At 43.9% G+C, this 21,052-nt stretch overlaps 1 protein-coding gene across 2 annotated transcripts in view; it reads left to right on the top strand.

Moving 5' to 3' along the window:
* Positions 1-2,188: 2,188 nt before the first annotated feature.
* The window catches only part of LOC120023628 (zinc finger protein 395-like), a 33,774-nt gene continuing 14,910 nt past the window's right edge, over positions 2,189-21,052 (top strand). For both annotated transcript variants that reach the window (XR_005472722.1, XM_038967674.1), the window contains exons 1-3: positions 2,189-2,508; positions 13,430-13,735; positions 14,686-14,915. Coding sequence is in view for 1 of the 2 variants with exons in the window: in XM_038967674.1 (XP_038823602.1) it covers positions 13,541-13,735; positions 14,686-14,915 (425 nt within the window). In the remaining variant the exon portion in view is untranslated. The remainder of the gene's footprint in view (positions 2,509-13,429; positions 13,736-14,685; positions 14,916-21,052) is intronic.

Here is a 21,052-nt window from a genome sequence, read left to right as displayed (position 1 = left end):
GGCTATTCTAGTCAGCGTTTCTGATGAGATTGATCCCGGATCCGGGATGGGGGGTCCGTAGAGGTTTTAAAGGCACAGTCAACTTAGTGTATGTAAACTTCTGACCAACTGGTATTGTGATAAAGTGAATTATAAGTGAAATAATCTGTAAACAATTTTTGTAAAAATTACTTGTGTCATGCACAAAGTAGATGTCCTAACCGACTTGCCAAAACTATAGTTTGTTAACAAGAAATGTGTGGAGTTGTTGAAAAACGAGTTTTAATGACTCCAACCTAAGTGTATGTAAACTTCCGACTTCAACTGTACATCTGCTTCGCAAACTGATATCATGCACATTAACAAGCAGTCCTCTATTATTTTTACAAGTTATTTTTAGTTTGAATACTTTAAAGTGTAAAGTCCAATCCTTGCATCTCCATGTGGAACATTTGGAGTGCATAATGCTAAGCATTATAAATCTGTTTGCACTCTCTTCCATTGAATACAAAAAAAAAAGAAGAGAATCAGACATGGCATTGATAGGGTAACTGCGACACACCCACGGAGTGGACCAATAATAGGAATGTGGGGAGTGGACTATAGGGAACCTCAGATTCTCATAGTAATGGGAAACACACATGAGAGAAACAACAGGCGAACATCACCGCCAACCTTGGCCTAATCTCAGTTAACCCAGAACTAAAAGCTTAGTTAACGTAGTCAGTCCATGAGCGATTAACCTAGGCCTGCATGCCTGATTTTGTAATGGTTAACGTGCAGAGGTGTGTGTGTGTTAGAGAGAGAGAGACATGTTAGTCTCTGTGTGTGTGTGTGAGAGAGAGAGAGAGAGAGAGAGAGAGAGAGAGAGAGAGACATGTTAGTCTCTGTGTGTGTGTGAGAGAGAGAGAGAGAGAGAGAGAGAGAGAGAGAGAGAGAGAGAGAGAGAGAGAGAGAGAGAAAGAGAGACAGAGAGAGAGAGAGAGAGAGAGAGAGAGAGAGAGAGAAAGAGATGATTTGCTGAAGTGAATAGACTATGCTTGTATACATTTTTTTAGGCAATAGAGCATTTATTTTGGCATGATTGAGATGGGTAATTTAGTAGCCAGGTGGATGAAAACTGAGAAGGGGGCCTATGGAGGGGTCTATGTATAATAATCCTGCTGTATCTGGGTCATTGGACCAGTGCTTCGCAACACCAGTCTCTAGAGCGTCAATGACTCACCCACACACCCACCGTGCGTTAGCCTATGCTCTCTCAATGCAGCTGTTCAGTCTGTGTATGTGTGTGAGTGAACGCGTTCGGCCGTGCGCGCATATATATTTGCCCGACCGACCACCACATGTTCACCCGAACGTAGAGCATGCGCTTGCCATGCAGCGGCGGCATGGGGACGTTAAATCTTTCCGCGGCGGTGCCGTTCAGAAAAGGTGAAACAATTAAAGCCATACAAACATCACCCCTGCATCTATATTGCTGTACAAACATCATCACTGCGTCTATATTGCTGCTGTAGGCTATGTTATGTAATCAATTTAGGGGACTTCCCGCCCACACAAGCAATCCGCATACCAAACTACACATACAGTAGGGATTTGTTGTTTTCACCTCAAGAAAAGGAAAACCAACAACACCTTAACATTAGTGTAAACGGAGGCAGTGTGGACTGCATTTAGCCTACTGTGTCAGTCACAGCAAATCTCGTCCGAATCGTTTTGTCAAACGCTGATCAATAGTGAGATTACGATGACGTCGTTACATACAGTAGCTAAATTGTTCATGTTGTAGAGGGGTATGATATGACAACAACATTGTAGGACTAATAAAAATAGTAGATAACATATATTTATAATCAGTAGGCTTGTCTTTTTCTATTCATTCATTTCAAACATCCCCAAATTCCCTATTGTAGCCTATGACAAGCTAGCACTGAAGCAATGTTACAACGTTAAATGTAGTTATTTGCTTTCTGCAGCAGGGCAGAGATACAACAATGTAACCTAGTTTAGTTGCTGTATGTCCATTGTGAGCTCCCCTCCACTCAAGCACGCCCAACTCCAGGCTACTGTAAACAAGTGAGATTTGTGGGACGTGTGTCTTGAAAAACAGGGTTTGACCAATGAACGCTGACATCTTTACCACATGGTTAGCTTGTTTACTAGAAGACCTGAAAACCCGCTGAATAGAGAGTTAAGAAAACCCGGAATTGAATTTCGTTTCTTAATATCAAAACTTGACACCTACAGCTATATTTCCACACTAAAATGGTTTCACCGCCGCTGATTTATCTATCCAATTGAGGCTAAATGTAAAGTACACGGTTATTTGAGTCCAAGGGCATTGTATGGTATTTACTTGAGACTGTTTTAGCAGAAGTAAGGCTCCATTCCGATCCTGTCCCTGATTCCATATCGGGTTTGGATATAACCAGCATACAACCCTTTTTCCAGGCACAGAAAATAGCATTTCAAGTTACAGCCGGTTAAAGCGAGCTTGCAGGAAGGGGGTGTGTTAAAAAATTGGCGGAGGTAAGTGCACTGTACCCATTGAAACTTTGGGTTGTTTTTTTCAAAGAAAAGTGCTGTTTATGATGCATTTTTCACCGATGCTCGTCAACATTCTAGTAGATTTCTTATGTATTGCATAAGGATTCGATTGTAATGGTATGTTTTTCATTGTAAGCATGAACAACAACAACAAAAAAAACGTGTTGATCTGATCGCTGCAAAATGTATTGGGGCTCATTTTTATATGACCATGTTGATCAAATGTCGAGTGGCAAGTAATATTAGGAGGACGCAGTCAAAACAGACGCACTGTTTTTATTTGTGAGCCATCAATCACTCGTCAATGAAGCAATGCTGAGTAGCGCTGTAAGGACATTTTCTTTCGAAACATAACAGCGTATCAGAATGTAGGCTGGGCTACTGTAAAAGTCATGTTTTTCATCCTAAACTCTCTTGTGCGCAGTGCTCCTTTGTTACAACAACCTTGTTGATGAATTTATTCCGTTTAACTTACAAGATTATCCTATTATTGTGGAACCTGTAAACGTGCACAAAACATGTATACTAATAAACAAATTATTATGCATTATAGTGAATAAAATATTGACATTAAAAGTGTTGTAGTGAGAATATTGCTGCAATAGGGATAACATGGTGGTATCTTCATGGTATTTTTTGCTGTACCGTCATGGTTAGTAAGCTCACCTAGAAGTTGTTTTGGTAAGGGAAATACACAATGGGCAGTTAGTGCGGGCATGCGTGGTTATACCACTCTTTACCGATAGGGGGTGGACACTCCTTCAGAGTGATGTTTTTGTAAGCACGTCGCTGCTTAATGCAATGATGATGACATTGATTGACACCTTGAATTAAAGCCTCCCATTCACCCCCTGGACAACGTTATTATGCTGCGTTGTTATTATCATGTTATTACATTAAGTAATAGTAAAGATGTGGAGATATACACTGATGAGAATGATGATGACGATGATGATGACAGTGATAATAAAGCTATTTATTTATTTTATTTCACCTTTATTTAACGAGGCAAGTCAGTTAAGAACACATTCTTATTTACAATGACGGGCTACCAAAAGGCAAAAGGCCTCCTGCGGGGACAAAAGCCAAACTTTGGCGGGGCTCTAAATAATGCTAATTTGCCGATTCTATTTCTTTAAAATGCAGTTTTGAACTGTTACAGTGGTAAATATGAATATAAAAGTGTGTTCCAAATGAAACGAACACCCCCACCTTTCTGTCATTGACAATATAGTCGCCTACAATGACATACTCTTCAGAGCAAACTGATTTGAAATAAAAACAATATTACTTTCCTGAAAATAATATTTAGAAACAAATATTAAGAAAGTAGAGGATTACATTACATTTGCATGCACATGCATAGCTAGTTAAATAAAGGTTAAATAAATAAAAATAAAAGGGGGCTCATCTGTCATTTAAGGGGATTGGCCCCCCCTTGCTCTCTCAGGCTCCCTTGTGGCACAGCAGTCTAAGGCACTGCATCTCAGTGCTAGAGGTGACACTACAGACACCCTGGTTCGATTCCAGGCTGCATTGTAGCTGGCCCTGATTGGGAGTCCCGTAGGGTGGCGCACAATTGGCCCAGCTTTGTCCGGGTTTGGCCGGGGTAGGCCGTCATTGTAAATAAGAGTTTGTTCTTAACTGACTTGCATAGTTAAATAATAATAATCACGTTCTGGTCAGAATTAACACCTTTTTAGGATGTGTTTTTTCCCTAGTATTCCTGGCAGTATGGGGCGGCAGGTAGACTAGTGGCATTGGGCCAGTAATCGAAATAAGAATAAGAATTTGTTCTTAGCTGACTTGCCTAGTTAAATAAAGGTAAAATAAATAAAGTATGCCGTCTGTGACTGGCAATTGTGGCATGTACAGTAGAGAGCTACTGTAACACAGAAGGCCAATGTTGTGCAATCAAAGAAAATGCTGTTACGATGAGATCAGTTTACTATTACACCAGTGAGTCAACCATTACTGGAATCAAGGAGGGGGATGGAGAGAAAAAACCTGACTGTAATTTGAGTTTTTTTTATGGCAGTTACCAACCAGACCTTCAGAGACGTCTCTTTCTCACTCTCATTCTCCTAGTCTCTCAAATGTTTTCTTCCATACAGATTTGGATCTTAATTTGAGCCATCTTGCTACAGCAGGAAAATGTGAATTATTATGCGGATTATAATTAATGCACATTTTTGTAGGGGTTGATAAACTTTTCATTCGGTGAAATCGAGTCTGAAATTTCAAAGTGGAAATTACAAACTTTTGAAGCCTTTTTAAAACTCAAATACACTACAAGTTTGCATTTCCTGACGTGCAGGAAAATTCTCAGCAACAGACCTCTACCCACATGTACATACTGTATTACCTCAATTACCTCAGCTACCTCGTACCCCTGCACATTGACTCAGTACTGATACACCTTCTATGTACAGTTTTATACAGTTTTATTTCTTTCATCACATTCCCAGTGGGTCAGAAGTTTACATACACTCAATTAGTATTTGGTAGCATTGCTTTTAAATTGTTTAACTTGGGTCAAACGTTTATGATAGCCTTCCATAAGCTTCCCACAATAAGTTGGGTGAATTTTGACCCATTCTTTCTGACAGCTGGTGTAACTGAGTCAGGTTTGTAGGCCTCCTTGCTCGCACACGCTTTTTCAGTTCTGCCCACACATTTTCTACAGGATTGAGGTCAGGGCTTTGTGATGGCCACTCCAATACCTTGACTTTGTTGTCCTTAAGCCATTTTGCCACAGCTTTGGAAGTATGCTTGGGGTCATTGTCCATTTGGAAGACCCATTTGCGACCAAGCTTGAACTTCCTGACTGATGTCTTGAGATGTTGCTTCAATATATCCACATCATTTGGAGTGTTTGAAAAACAAGTTTTTAATGAGTCCAACCTAAGTGTATGCAAACTTCCGACTTCAACTGTATAGCCTCGTTAATGTTTTTATTGTGTTTCTATTTCCTTTTTTATTTAGAAAATATTTGTCTTACTTTTTACCTCTGCATTGTTGGGAATGGGCTCATAAGTAAGCATTTCACTGTAAAGTCTACACCTGTTGTATTCCGTGCATGTGACCAATACATTTGATTTGAAATTAATATCTGTACTACTCAGTCTTTGGCTCCCCTGGTGTCGTTGGTGTTGCTTACACACACACACACACACACACACACACACACACACACACACACACACACACACACACACACACACACACACACACACACACACACACACACACACTCCCCTCCTCTCTCGCCCACCCGCACTCCACTCCACACTCCCCACCCCAAATCTTTCCCACCTGTAAATTCTTCTGCTGTACTCTGTAGAAGGGATGACTCACTGTGTCTGTCTTGCTCTTTGGTATTGAGACTTGCATCAGTTTCATGATGACATCCAAATAGTGATTTTATTGACTACGTGAGACAGGAAGGGTGATTGGTGGTAGAATGAGTCCTCCGCTTTGCAGGGGAACGTTCAGTAATTATTGGGAGAGTATTATTGAAGAATCCCACCTCAACTTATTGGAGACTGATTAGAGACTTATTGGGGACTTATTGGAGACTATTTGGAGACTTATTGGAGACTATCATTGGAGCAGTGTCGTGACTTTTAGCCTTTTTCCTAAGCAGGGTAAATACAAAGTATTTTGACGTAATCATGTATTTTGAATATGTGCAGGGTAACTTGAATAACATGAAATTCAACAAGTGGAAAGAGTCATTAGTAGTGCACTCTTTTGTAATAACTATGTAATTAATATACTGTCTGGTTTGAAGATAATATTTACCGGCTAATTTTACGTAATTGTATGTTGAAACCTAAGGTAGGCCTAAACATTCCATTGGGATGTTGAATTGCAGCTAACTTTAGCTCTGTGTGTAGGTGGTCTGACCAGCAACCAGCCCTTCCTCTCTTTAAAGAAGTATCAAGACCAATCTAGTGATGAACAACAGTGTCCGAAATAGAAGGGCTCCAAAATAGGTCATCATGGGAAATTTTTGTGTTCTAATTAGGGTTATCACGATACCGGAATTTTGACTTCGATATTGATACAAGGTTTAGTATCACAATACTCGATACCAAAACGATACCACGACAATCTTTTGAGTTAGAATTGTTTTTACAGCATTTTTTTTTTGATGTATGCGTGTATGCATTAATGAATCAATTATACAATCATACAATCAATTTGACTTTGTTTTTACCAATGTAACTGCATTATGGTAGTAAGGTAAATTGTAAGTATCTATTGATAAACGGGGTAAATCAAGATGTAGCCTAGGACTATCCACAATACAGGTGAATGCATAGTCAATAGGTGTGTGCATGCATGGAGTTATTGAGCTTGTTTTGCCTGATTTCATGGGGCTACAGATGACAAACAATATGTTTCCCTTCCATTTGGGACTTATTTTATTGTACTGGTCAACAACATTTGCATAGAAGTAGCCTCTTTTATCAAACTGTGCACTGTCTCTTTAACCAGTAATGACTTCATTTGCTGCTATTCTTTGGGAGAGATGTGAGAGAGAGACCAAATAAGTGAATGACTAATGCTTTTGGTGGCAATCAGCTTTGAAATAAGCATATTTAGCATTATGGTTTGCACATTTTTTAAGTGCTGAGAAAAGTACTAAAATAATATTTCAGCCTATCAAATACTATTTTTAAGAAATGTATCATTTTTGTATAGTTATGTGATTCACAACCAAACAGTGGTGGAAAAAGTACTCAATTGTCATACTTGAGTCAAAGTAAAGATATCTTAATAGAAAATGACTCAAGTAAAAGTGAAAGTCACCCAGTAAAATACTACTTGAGTAAAAGTCTAGAAGTATTTGGTTTTAAATATACTTAAGTATCAAAAGTAAATGGAATTGCTAAAATGTACTTAAGTATCAATGTCACGTTCCTGACCTTATTTCCTTTGTTTAGTCTTTGTTTAGTTGGTCAGGATGTGAGCTGGGTGGGTGTAGTCTATGTTATGTGTTTCTTTGTTTAGGTTTGTCTTATTGGCCTGATATGGTTCTCAATCAGAGGCAGGTGTTTTACGTTGTCTCTGATTGGGAACCATATTAAGGTAGCCTGTTTTCACTGTTGGTTTGTGGGTGATTGTTCCTGTTCTTGCGTTCATCTGTTTTTGTGTTCTCTAGTTCGGGACTGTAGCTTCGTTGGGTTTCGTCTGTTTATTGTTTTGTTCATTATTGAAAAAGTATTCTAACAAATATGGATACATACCACGCTGCGCTTTTGTCCTCCTCTCCTTCTACCGACGGAAGCCGTTACAGAATCACCCACCCAGCTCACGTCCTGACCAACTAAACAAAGACTAAACAAAGGAAATAAGGTCAGGAACGTGACAATCAAATGTGAAAGTAAAAGTACAAACCATTTCAAATCCTTATATTAAACAATTTTCTTGTATTTTTTATTGGTGGATAGCCAGGGGGCACTCTCCAACGCTCAGACATAATTTACAAATGAAGCATTTGTGTTTAGTGAGTCTGCCAGATCAGAGGCAGTAGGGATGACCAGGGATGTTCTCTTGACAAGTGTGTGAATTGGATCATTTTCCTGACAAAATCTAACAAAAACTTTTGGGTGTCAGGGAAAATGTATGGAGTAAAAAGTACATTATTTTCTTTAGGAATGTAGTGAAGTAAAAGTTGGCAAAAATATAAAAAGTAAAGTACAGATACCCCAAAAAACGACTTAAGTAGTACTTTAAATTATTTTTACTAAAATACTTTACACCACTGCAACCAAAGTACTTGGGTAGTGGATTGATGTTAGCTTTATCTGTCAGCTAGCAAGGGAAGCCTACAAAGCTGGAAGCTACCAGTATCTTCATCTACTGACCACGTTTACATGCACACAGTATTCCAGATAGCAGCTCATATCCCGCTTAACATTTTATTCGGGATATGCTGTTTACATGCACCTTTGATATCCTGCTCATGAGTATCCCTGTATCTATGAATGAACAGAATATTCCTCATTTAAGTTCATATTGGTTAAATGGAATAGTAACTGAAATATGGACACTGACTGTAGGCCTATAACCGCTCACATGTAGTGTAATATAATATGAACTCCTGCAGAATTGTGCATTTTTGCAGTGAAATTATACAACCAATGTTAATTTTGTCTCGGGAACAGGAGCGGAGAAATATTATTTTTTTCTTTCAGCATCGTTTGAGAAAATGGGAATTTGCGTGGAATGTGTTATCTTTGACACTATCAGCAGACAGTATTTGAACCACATAAAATATGCACCCAAGATGAATGGAAGCCTTATCAGAAATGTGTTCTGTCCTTTTCTCAGCTTTTCATTTCCTAATTTCCATTTTCCACTGTTTTGTGTAGTTATTGTGTTTTCTCCCCGGTCCCTAAACGAAACAGACAACTTTACCAGTGTTAACTAGATTACAAATGCATTCATTCTATCAATGTAAGATATTATTCTGGTGACCACTACTTTATTTAGTCTTCTGGGGCAACAAATGATGACAGAAGAGAAGCTGCATTTATCAAACTATAGTTGACAAACAAATGGCCTACCAAATGTCGGAAGTTATAATATGGCCTACCAAATGTCGGAAATTATAAGCAGAAACGTAATTTAATTTATAGTAAATTAATTATAGTAGGCAAAATTATTATGGAATTATTATGGTGATTTCTTTGACAACCGGATGAAAACATCATCACACAACACACGTGATTTGCGAAATTGAGCCTGACAGCGCAGACCGCAAAAACAACAGTAAAGGGGATAAGATGTTTACATGCCACAGTATCCCGTCTTAGAACAGCATATCCCAGGCATCTTATCTGGGTTTCTCATTACTGGGATACAAGTTTTTGGGGGTTATTGTAAACAGAATATGATGTTTATAAAACAGAGTACTTGAGTATCCCGAATAGTAACGGGAAATGGATGTGAATGTAAACCTGGTCACTGTAAAGTGAACATTTCTACATACTGTGTCGCATTATTCTATTAGTTTGCAATTCGGGGCGTTTCTGTGTGTGGGCATTTCTGGAACTGCAGGAACACCCCATTGGTTCCTTCATGAATGCCCCCCCCCCCCCTCGAGCACGACAACTTCATGCTTGTGTGACTCTTTGGAATGTGTCCTTCACATTCAACAGTGTCCTTTGCTCCTGCCTGCTGAACACCTTCCCTCACCTTCATTCACAGAACAGTGGGAAAACTGTGCCCGACAAGCAGGGGCGAAGGACATTGTCTACCTGTCGACTCCGCCTTCCGCCAGCTACTCTAGTGCACAGCAGGCGGGGGTGACACCATGTGCTAGCTAGCTTGCTAGTGAGCTAGTTAGTGATACCATGTGCTAGCTAAATAGCTAGTTTACTAGTTAGTGACACCATGTGCTAGCTAGCTTGCTAGTGAGCTAGTTAGTGATACCATGTGCTAGCTAAATAGCTAGTTTACTAGTTAGTGACACCATGTACTAGCTAGCTTGCTAGTTAGCTAACACACAGTGTCTCTCCCGCCTCCGGCATGTTGTGTACCGGAGTCCTCCTAGGACTAGCTAGCTAGCACACTGTGTCCTTCGCTCCCATCTGCCGAACACCTGCCCTCATTGTTGTTAACAGAACTGCAGGAAAACGGTGCCCAACAGGCAGGTGCGAAGAACACCGGGCGCATTCAAGCAGATCACTTTTGTCAAGATGTTGACCAATGTTGGTCACCACCTTTCAAATGTGTTGCATTATGGGTATAACATTTTTCCGACTTGCAACTACATGTCGACTGCATTAACTTTACAAAAATCATGTGATCAAAGGTCATGCAGTTTTTTATGAAGTCGCTTCAAGTCACTGTAGTTGCTTCTCACCAACTACACCATGCAGCCATCACCTGCATTGTGGGAGGCACTATTTGTCAACCAATCATTGGGGTGTTTTTGTTTGACCCACACGAACGTGGCCAAAGACATGACTGAAACAGCAAACAACTTTGCCACGATTCTAAAGCTACAGGGGATAGGCTACAAATGAAAGTGATATTTGATATCTCTAACCAATTAATTGTACACACACACGCTATGTTTTCATTTTGTGAGTGTGGAATAGGGGGTGTATAGAGAAGTTTATTTCTACATTTATAAAGAAAAACTTTTATAAGCAATAGCATCTATGTTGATACTGCCATGTTGAGTTGATCTGAGCCTTGCTGTTTGAAAAGCACTACAGTGTTCAACTTTCGGCTATCGCAGATGCACCTCCCTGACATCACTCACCAACTTTTGTCTACAGTCGGCTTCGTTAGACTTACCGCTCGAACACACCCACTGTTTACCGGTGTTGCCCCCGCTTCCCTTTAGCTATTCCGGTACACAGCAGGCGGGAAGCGAGGGTGACACCGTGTGCTAGCGAACTAGCTAGCTTGCTCGTCACCTCCCACCTGCTGTGTAGCAGAGTCTTCCGTAGGACTAGCTAGCTAGCACACAGTGTCCTTTGCTTCAGCCTTCCGAACACCTGCCCTTGCCGTCAACAGTTCCCGACAGGCGTGGGCGAAGGTCGCTACCGGGAAACACTCTTTTCATGCCACTTCGATACTGAAGTTACTTTTTCGTAGCAGGTTAGGAGAATTTACGCATCAGGTTAGGATAATTAACGTAGCAGGTTAGGAAACTGAGGTTAAGGTTAGGAAAGGGGTTAGGGTTAGCGAAAATGCTCTCCTAACCTGCTACGAAAATCACTTTGTATCAAAGTAGCGTGAAAAGACTATGTCCCTTATGATACCTACTGTACTGGAGCGCCCCCACCCCCTTACCTGTCCTAGCTTAAAAATGTAACAATACAAGTATCAAGAGGGGTTCCTGCAGATGCGAGAATGACCACATGCAGGAACGCCCCGAATTGCTCCCTTCTCCATTATTCAAGACTGTTAACTTCTGTACAGCATGAGTGTGACGCTAACACGATGCAGCCCAGACTCCCAGTGCAGGCTAGCAGTGAGTAAGTGGAGCTAACACGATGCAGCCCAGACTCCCAGTGCAGGCTAGCAGTGAGTAAGTGGAGCTAACACGATGCAGCCCAGACTCCCAGTGCAGGCTAGCAGTGAGTAAGTGGAGCTAACACGATGCAGCCCAGACTCCCAGTGCAGGCTAGCAGTGAGTAAGTGGAGCTAACACGATGCAGCCCAGACTCCCAGTGCAGGCTAGCAGTGAGTAAGTGGAGCTAACACGATGCAGCCCAGACTCCCAGTGCAGGCTAGCAGTGAGTAAGTGGAGCTAACACGATGCAGCCCAGACTCCCAGTGCAGGCTAGCAGTGAGTAAGTGGAGCTAACACGATGCAGCCCAGACTCCCAGTGCAGGCTAGCAGTGAGTAAGTGGAGCTAACACGATGCAGCCCAGACTCCCAGTGCAGGCTAGCAGTGAGTAAGTGGAGCTAACACGATGCAGCCCAGACTCCCAGTGCAGGCTAGCAGTGAGTAAGTGGAGCTAACACGATGCAGCCCAGACTCCCAGTGCAGGCTAGCAGTGAGCAAGTGGAGCTAACACGATGCAGCCCAGACTCCCAGTGCAGGCTAGCAGTGAGCAAGTGGAGCTAACACGATGCAGCCCAGACTCCCAGTGCAGGCTAGCAGTGAGCAAGTGGAGCTAACACGATGCAGCCCAGACTCCCAGTGCAGGCTAGCAGTGAGTAAGTGGAGCTAACACGATGCAGCCCAGACTCCCAGTGCAGGCTAGCAGTGAGTAAGTGGAGCTAACACGATGCAGCCCAGACTCCCAGTGCAGGCTAGCAGTGAGTAAGTGGAGCTAACACGATGCAGCCCAGACTCCCAGTGCAGGCTAGCAGTGAGTAAGTGGAGCTAACACGATGCAGCCCAGACTCCCAGTGCAGGCTAGCAGTGAGTAAGTGGAGCTAACACGATGCAGCCCAGACTCCCAGTGCAGGCTAGCAGTGAGTAAGTGGAGCTAACACGATGCAGCCCAGACTCCCAGTGCAGGCTAGCAGTGAGTAAGTGGAGCTAACACGATGTAGCCCAGACTCCCAGTGCAGGCTAGCAGTGAGTAAGTGGAGCTAACACGATGCAGCCCAGACTCCCAGTGCAGGCTAGCAGTGAGTAAGTGGAGCTAACACGATGCAGCCCAGACTCCCAGTGCAGGCTAGCAGTGAGTAAGTGGAGCAGGCAGGGTGAGCTATGATAAGGGGTCGGCTGCGCTGATATAGACGGGCTTGATCCATGAGACACATTTGACAGAAATACCGAAAGTAACAAATATTCTAGTACCGAACTGTTTTTCGTGTTCTAGTATCGAAAAAGTACAGAAGTTTCAGTATACCGTGCAACACTAGTTGTAGCTTTATTAGCTTGAGCCATCTAATCCCAAGCCACTACACATACAGTATATAGTCAGAGGGTGGTTTAAAAAAGGGGTCGCCTCTACCCACTGATTTGGGGTCAAATTTGTTTTTATCCCTCTAATGGTCAAGGATAGGGTTGGCGGATATGGTAATCTTATCCAAGATCAGGAGCAATTTCGACCCAGAGCGTTTAAGGGGAGGAGGTGGGGAGAGGGGTCGATTGTGGTCTGAGACGGGTGTTCATTCAAGTTCTGATGAAAAACAGTGATGTTATTAGCTACCAAAAATGCCTTCCCCGCACATTTAATCAATCCATCAAGGTTCATGGCATCAACACATGCATCTGGACAGATATGACTATGTCAATGAAGGCAATTTTATAGGGATTTGAAGCGTGAAATACAATAGCAAATGGAGCACAAAGATTTTCTCTGTTATATAATGTATTGAAAGCAGATGGTCAATTTCTAAGGGCTGGATTCAATTCGCATCGCAGAAGTATCGCGGAAGACGTTTTCTCCAATCTTGTTTCTTCTCTTTCAGCTGTACCTCTCTTTCACTCTGTCCTATTCTACGACCAGTCTTTGCCATTGTTCCAGAGAACCAAACCTCAATAGATCTTCTGAGTCTACAGACACAGTGTTACTCCCAACCATGTTACCCAAGACTCGTCTGGGGAAGCGTTCCCCCCTAGGGGCATTGCTGTGTACCTCCTGCCCCTCCATGGAGAGCACACTGGAGACAGGGGCCCACGGGGACCCAGAGGGGGGTGTGGGGAGCCCAACTATGGGACCACCAGGGCCCCAGCATCTCAGCAGGTTCAACTACAAACTACACCCTGGACAGAAGGTGAGGGAGAGGGGAGACAGGGAGCGGTGGGGAGAGAAGGGGGAGGGAGAGAGAGGGTGAGAAGGGAGAGTGGGAAAGGGACGAGGGTAGAGGAGAGAAGGGGCTAGATCGACAAGAGTAGGTGAGAGAAGAGAGGGAGGGAGGGAGAAAAAATGGAATGCACTGTTCTTATGTAACTTTTCATAACTACTACAGATGTAGGATCTTCATTTGAGCCAATTTAAGAATCCTGCAGCAACAGGAAATTACTTTAGTTAATGGACATTTTTGAAAGGGTTGATACATTTTTCGTAAGGGAAAATCATGTCTGAAATTTCAAAGTGGAAACTACAAAATTCAGAAGCCTAAACCTCAAATACACTACACGTTTTCAATTTCCTGCATTGCAGGAAAGTTCTCCTGCAACAGGGTGATCTGTATCTATCCCCATGTGGTCTCAGCCTTCTGTTTTCTGCTTGAGAGAAAAACAGCCAATGTGTCTGTCTGTCACTGTCTGTTCCCATTATCTTTCCCTCATTTTCAGTGTTGATGTAAATCTGTATCTCTTGGCCTTTATCCCATCTCTTCTCATCTACAGTATTTCACTCCTCTCAGGTGAACAGGCTGGGCAGCAGTCCACTGTCATTCTGTCACTGTCACTCTGCCTTTGTCCACTGGGCTGTTTGATGGCCACAGTGGCACGATTACCTCAAGGCATCGCTCTCTCTCTTTCTTTTATATCGGTCTCTCTTTTTCTTTATCTCTGTCTCGCTATGTCTTTCGCACCACTCTCCCCCTAGCTTGACACTAACTCTGACTTGTTGTTTTTGTCTTGTCGTTGTACTTCTCTATCACTCTCTCTCTGTCTGTCTCTCGCTTTGCCTCTCTCTCTCTCGCTCGCTCCCTCCCACTCCCTCCCTCCCCGATTTAACATGTCACTGTCTCTAAACCCTCCCTCCCTCCCTCCACAGGTGTATGTGTTGTGTGGAGGGCGTGAGTGCACAGGGGTGGTGGAGCAACACAACCATGTGGATAATGAGGTGGCCATCCTGCTGCCTGCTCTGGGACAGCATGTCCTCAGGAAACTACAGGACGTCTGGACCTCCCCCACTGCCCCTCCTCAGCCTCCTGCTGCAACACAGAGCACAAGCAAACCATACCAAGTGTCCTCCTGCATCGATGTGCCCAATGTGCCCAGGAGGTAAGGGTAGTGTAATGTAGTGTGGGGAGGTAAGGGTAGTATAATGTAGTGTGGGGACGTAAGGGTAGTGTGGGGAGGTAAGGGTAGTATAATGTAGTGTGGGGAGGTAAGGGTAGTGTGGGGAGGTGAGGGTAGTATAATGTAGTGTGGGGAGGTAAGGGTAGTATAATCTAGTGTGAGGGAGGTAAGGGTAGTATAATGTAGTGTGGGAGGTAAGGGTAGTGTAATGTAGTGTGGGAGGTAAGGGTAGTGTAATGTAGTGTGGGGACGTAAGGGTAGTATAATGTAGTGTGGGGAGGTAAGGGTAGTGTGGGGAGGTAAGGGTAGTATAATGTAGTGTGGGGAGGTAAGGGTAGTATAATGTAGTGTGGGGAGGTAAGGGTAGTGTAATGTAGTGTGGGGAGGTAAGGGTAGTATAATGTAGTGTGGGGAGGTAAGGGTAGTATAATGTAGTGTGGGGAGGTAAGGGTAGTGTGGGGAGGTAAGGGTAGTATAATGTAGTGTGGGGAGGTAAGGGTAGTGTAATGTAGTGTGGGGAGGTAAGGGTAGTGTGGGAGGTAAGGGTAGTGTGGGGAGGTAATGGTAGTATAATGTAGTGTGGGGAGGTAAGGGTAGTGTAATGTAGTGTGGGAGGTAAGGGTAGTATAATGTAGTGTGGGGAGGTAAGGGTAGTGTAATGTAGTGTGGGAGGTAAGGGTAGTATAATGTAGTGTGGGGAGGTGAGGGTAGTGTAATGTAGGGAGGTAAGGGTAGTGTAATGTAGTGTGGGAGGTAAGGGTAGTGTAATGTAGTGTGGGGAGGTAAGGGTAGTGTAATGTAGTGTGGGGAGGTGAGGGTAGTATAATGTAGTGTGGGGAGGTAAGGGTAGTGTAATGTAGTGTGGGGAGGTAAGGGTAGTGTTATGTAGTGTGGGGAGGTAAGGGTAGTGTAATGTAGTGTGGGGAGGTAAGGGTAGTATAATGTAGTGTGGGGAGGTAAGGGTAGTGTAATGTAGTGTGGGGAGGTAAGGGTAGTGTAATGTAGTGTGGGGAGGTAAGGGTAGTGTAATGTAGTGTGGGGAGGTAAGGGTAGTGTAATGTAGTGTGGGGAGGTAAGGGTAGTGTAATGTAGTGTGGGGAGGTAAGGGTAGTGTAATGTAGTGTGGGAGGTAAGGGTAGTGTAATGTAGTGAGGTAAGGGTAGTGTAATGTAGTGTGGGGAGGTAAGGGTAGTGTAATGTAGGGAGGTAAGGGTAGTGTAATGTAGTGTGGGGAGGTAAGGGTAGTGTAATGTAGGGAGGTAAGGGTAGTGTAATGTAGTGTGGGAGGTAAGGGTAGTGTAATGTAGTGTGGGGAGGTAAGGGTAGTGTAATGTAGTGTGGGGAGGTAAGGGTAGTGTAATGTAGTGTGGGGAGGTAAGGGTAGTGTAATGTAGTGTGGGGAGGTAAGGGTAGTGTAATGTAGTGTGGGGAGGTAAGGGTAGTGTAATGTAGTGTGGGGAGGTAAGGGTAGTGTAATGTTGTGTGGGGAGGTAAGGGTAGTGTAATGTAGTGTGGGGAGGTAAGGGTAGTGTAATGTATTGTGGGGAGGTAAGGGTAGTGTAATGTAGTGTGGGGAGGTAAGGGTAGTGTAATGTAGTGTGGGGAGGTAAGGGTAGTGTAATGTAGTGTGGGGAGGTAAGGGTAGTGTAATGTAGGGAGGTAAGGGTAGTGTAATGTAGTGTGGGGAGGTAAGGGTAGTGTAATGTAATGTAGGGAGGTAAGGGTAGTGTAATGTAGTGTGGGGAGGTAAGGGTAGTATAATGTAGTGTGGGGAGGTAAGGGTAGTGTGGGGAGGTGAGGGTAGTATAATGTAGTGTGGGGAGGTAAGGGTAGTATAATCTAGTGTGAGGGAGGTAAGGGTAGTATAATGTAGTGTGGGAGGTAAGGGTAGTGTAATGTAGTGTGGGAGGTAAGGGTAGTGTAATGTAGTGTGGGGACGTAAGGGTAGTATAATGTAGTGTGGGGAGGTAAGGGTAGTGTGGGGAGGTAAGGGTAGTATAATGTAGTGTGGGGAGGTAAGGGTAGTATAATGTAGTGTGGGGAGGTAAGGGTAGTGTAATGTAGTGTGGGGAGGTAAGGGTAGTATAATGTAGTGTGGGGAGGTAAGGGTAGTATAATGTAGTGTGGGGAGGTAAGGGTAGTGTGGGGAGGTAAGGGTAGTATAATGTAGTGTGGGGAGGTAAGGGTAGTGTAATGTAGTGTGGGGAGGTAAGGGTAGTGTGGGAGGTAAGGGTAGTGTGGGGAGGTAATGGTAGTATAATGTAGTGTGGGGAGGTAAGGGTAGTGTAATGTAGTGTGGGAGGTAAGGGTAGTATAATGTAGTGTGGGGAGGTAAGGGTAGTGTAATGTAGTGTGGGAGGTAAGGGTAGTATAATGTAGTGTGGGGAGGTAAGGGTAGTGTAATGTAGGGAGGTAAGGGTAGTGTAATGTAGTGTGGGAGGTAAGGGTAGTGTAATGTAGTGTGGGGAGGTAAGGGTAGTGTAATGTAGTGTGGGGAGGTGAGGGTAGTATAATGTAGTGTGGGGAGGTAAGGGTAGTGTAATGTAGTGTGGGGAGGTAAGGGTAGTGTAATGTAGTGTGGGGAGGTAAGGGTAGTGTAATGTAGTGTGGGGAGGTAAGGGTAGTATAATGTAGTGTGGGGAGGTAAGGGTAGTGTAATGTAGTGTGGGGAGGTAAGGGTAGTGTAATGTAGTGTGGGGAGGTAAGGGTAGTGTAATGTAGTGTGGGGAGGTAAGGGTAGTGTAATGTAGTGTGGGGAGGTAAGGGTAGTGTAATGTAGTGTGGGGAGGTAAGGGTAGTGTAATGTAGTGTGGGGAGGTAAGGGTAGTGTAATGTAGTGAGGTAAGGGTAGTGTAATGTAGTGTGGGGAGGTAAGGGTAGTGTAATGTAGGGAGGTAAGGGTAGTGTAATGTAGTGTGGGGAGGTAAGGGTAGTGTAATGTAGGGAGGTAAGGGTAGTGTAATGTAGTGTGGGAGGTAAGGGTAGTGTAATGTAGTGTGGGGAGGTAAGGGTAGTGTAATGTAGTGTGGGGAGGTAAGGGTAGTGTAATGTAGTGTGGGGAGGTAAGGGTAGTGTAATGTAGTGTGGGGAGGTAAGGGTAGTGTAATGTAGTGTGGGGAGGTAAGGGTAGTGTAATGTAGTGTGGGGAGGTAAGGGTAGTGTAATGTTGTGTGGGGAGGTAAGGGTAGTGTAATGTAGTGTGGGGAGGTAAGGGTAGTGTAATGTATTGTGGGGAGGTAAGGGTAGTGTAATGTAGTGTGGGGAGGTAAGGGTAGTGTAATGTAGTGTGGGGAGGTAAGGGTAGTGTAATGTAGTGTGGGGAGGTAAGGGTAGTGTAATGTAGGGAGGTAAGGGTAGTGTAATGTAGTGTGGGGAGGTAAGGGTAGTGTAATGTAATGTAGGGAGGTAAGGGTAGTGTAATGTAGTGTGGGGAGGTAAGGGTAGTGTAATGTAGTGTGGGGAGGTAAGGGTAGTGTAATGTAGTGTGGGAGGTAAGGGTAGTATAATGTAGTGTGGGGAGGTAAGGGTAGTGTAATGTAGTGTGGGGAGGTAAGGGTAGTGTGGGGAGGTAAGGGTAGTGTAATGTAGTGTGGGGAGGTAAGGGTAGTGTAATGTAGTGTGGGAGGTAAGGGTAGTGTAATTTAGTGTGGGGAGGTAAGGGTAGTGTAATGTAGTGTGGGGAGTTAAGGGTAGTATAATGTAGTGTGAGGAGGTAAGGGTTGTGTAATGTAGGGTGGGAGGTAAGGGTAGTATAATGTAGTGTGAGGAGGTAAGGGTAGTATAATTTAGTGTGGGGAGGTAAGGGTAGTATTATGTAGTGTGGGGAGGTAAGGGTAGTGTGGGGAGGTAAGGGTAGTATAATGTAGTGTGAGGAGGTAAGGGTAGTATAATTTAGTGTGGGGAGGTAAGGGTAGTATTATGTAGTGTGGGGAGGTAAGGGTAGTGTAATGTATTGTGAGGAGGTAAGGGTAGTATAATTTAGTGTGGGGAGGTAAGGGTAGTGTAATTTAGTGTGGGGAGGTAAGGGTAGTGTGGGGAGGTAAGGGTAGTATTATGTAGTGTGGGGAGGTAAGGGTAGTGTGGGGAGGTAAGGGTAGTATAATGTAGTGTGAGGAGGTAAGGGTAGTATAATTTAGTGTGGGGAGGTAAGGGTAGTATTATGTAGTGTGGGGAGGTAAGGGTAGTGTATTGTAGTGTGGGGAGGTAAGGGTAGTGTAATGTAGTGTGGGGAGGTAAGGGTAGTGTAATGTAGTGTGGGAGGTAAGGGTAGTGTAATGTAGTGTGGGGAGGTAAGGGTAGTGTAATGTAGTGTGGGGAGGTAATGGTAGAATAATTTAGTGTGGGGAGGTAAGGGTAGTGTAATGTAGTGTGGGGAGGTAAGGGTAGTGTAATGTAGTGTGGGGAGGTAAGGGTAGTGTAATGTAGTGTGGGGAGGTAAGGGTAGTGTAATGTAGTGTGGGGAGGTAAGGGTAGTATAATGTAGTGTGGGGAGGTAAGGGTAGTATTATGTAGTGTGGGGAGGTAAGGGTAGTGTAATGTATTGTGAGGAGGTAAGGGTAGTATAATGTAGTGTGGGGAGGTAAGGGTAGTGTGGGGAGGTAAGGGTAGTGTAATGTAGTGTGGGGAGGTAAGGGTAGTGTGGGGAGGTAAGGGTAGTGTAATGTAATGTGGGGAGGTAAGGGTAGTATAATGTAGTGTGGGGAGGTAAGGGTAGTATAATGTAGTGTGGGGAGGTAAGGGTAGTGTAATGTAGTGTGGGGAGGTAAGGGTAGTGTAATGTAGTGTGGGAGGTAAGGGTAGTGTAATGTAGTGTGGGAGGTAAGGGTAGTGTAATGTAGTGTGGGAGGTAAGGGTAGTGTAATGTAGTGTGGGGAGGTAAGGGTAGTGTAATGTAGGGTGGGGAGGTAAGGGTAGTGTAATGTAGTGTGGGGAGGTAAGGGTAGTGTAATGTAGTGTTGGGAGGTAAGGGTAGTGTAATGTAGTGTGGGGAGGTAAGGGTAGTGTAATGTAGGGAGGTAAGGGTAGTGTAATGTAGTGTGGGGAGGTAAGGGTAGTGTAATGTAAGGGTAGTGTAATGTAGTGTGGGGAGGTAAGGGTAGTGTAATGTAGGGAGGTAAGGGTAGTGTAATGTAGTGTGGGGAGGTAAGGGTAGTGTAATGTAGTGTGGGGAGGTAAGGGTAGTGTAATGTAGTGTGGGAGGTAAGGTGTGGGGGAGGTAAGGGTAGTGTAATGTAGTGTGGGAGGTAAGGGTAGTGTAATGTAGTGTGGGGAGGTAAGGGTAGTGTGGGGAGGTAAGGGTAGTGTAATGTAGTGTGGGAGGTAAGGGTAGTGTAATGTAGTGTGGGGAGGTAAGGGTAGTGTAATGTAGTGTGGGGAGGTAAGGGTAGTGTAATGTAGGGAGGTAAGGGTAGTGTAATGTAGTGTGGGGGTAAGGGTAGGTAATGTAGGGGTAAGGGTAGTGTAATGTAGTGGGGAGGTAAGGGTAGTGTAATGTAGTGTGGGAGGTAAGGGTAGTGTAATGTAGTGTGGGAGGTAAGGGTAGTGTAATGTAGTGTGGGGAGGTAAGGGTAGTGTAATGTAGTGTGGGAGGTAAGGGTAGTATAATGTAGTGTGGGGAGGTAAGGGTAGTGTAATGTAGGGAGGTAAGGGTAGTGTAATGTAGTGTGGGGAGGTAAGGGTAGTGTAATGTAATGTAGGGAGGTAAGGGTAGTGTAATGTAGTGTGGGGAGGTAAGGGTAGTGTAATGTAGTGTGGGGAGGTAAGGGTAGTGTAATGTAGTGTGGGAGGTAAGGGTAGTATAATGTAGTGTGGGGAGGTAAGGGTAGTGTAATGTAGTGTGGGGAGGTAAGGGTAGTGTGGGGAGGTAAGGGTAGTGTAATGTAGTGTGGGGAGGTAAGGGTAGTGTAATGTAGTGTGGGAGGTAAGGGTAGTGTAATTTAGTGTGGGGAGGTAAGGGTAGTGTAATGTAGTGTGGGGAGTTAAGGGTAGTATAATGTAGTGTGAGGAGGTAAGGGTGTGTAATGTAGGGTGGGAGGTAAGGGTAGTATAATGTAGTCGTGAGGAGGTAAGGGTAGTATAATTTAGTGTGGGGAGGTAAGGGTAGTATTATGTAGTGTGGG

The sequence above is a fragment of the Salvelinus namaycush genome, chromosome 28 (assembly GCF_016432855.1).
Source record: "Salvelinus namaycush isolate Seneca chromosome 28, SaNama_1.0, whole genome shotgun sequence".
Taxonomy (NCBI): Eukaryota; Metazoa; Chordata; class Actinopteri; order Salmoniformes; family Salmonidae; genus Salvelinus; species Salvelinus namaycush.
Note: the sequence above shows the minus strand (reverse complement) of the source record. Positions and strands in the feature narration are given on the sequence as shown.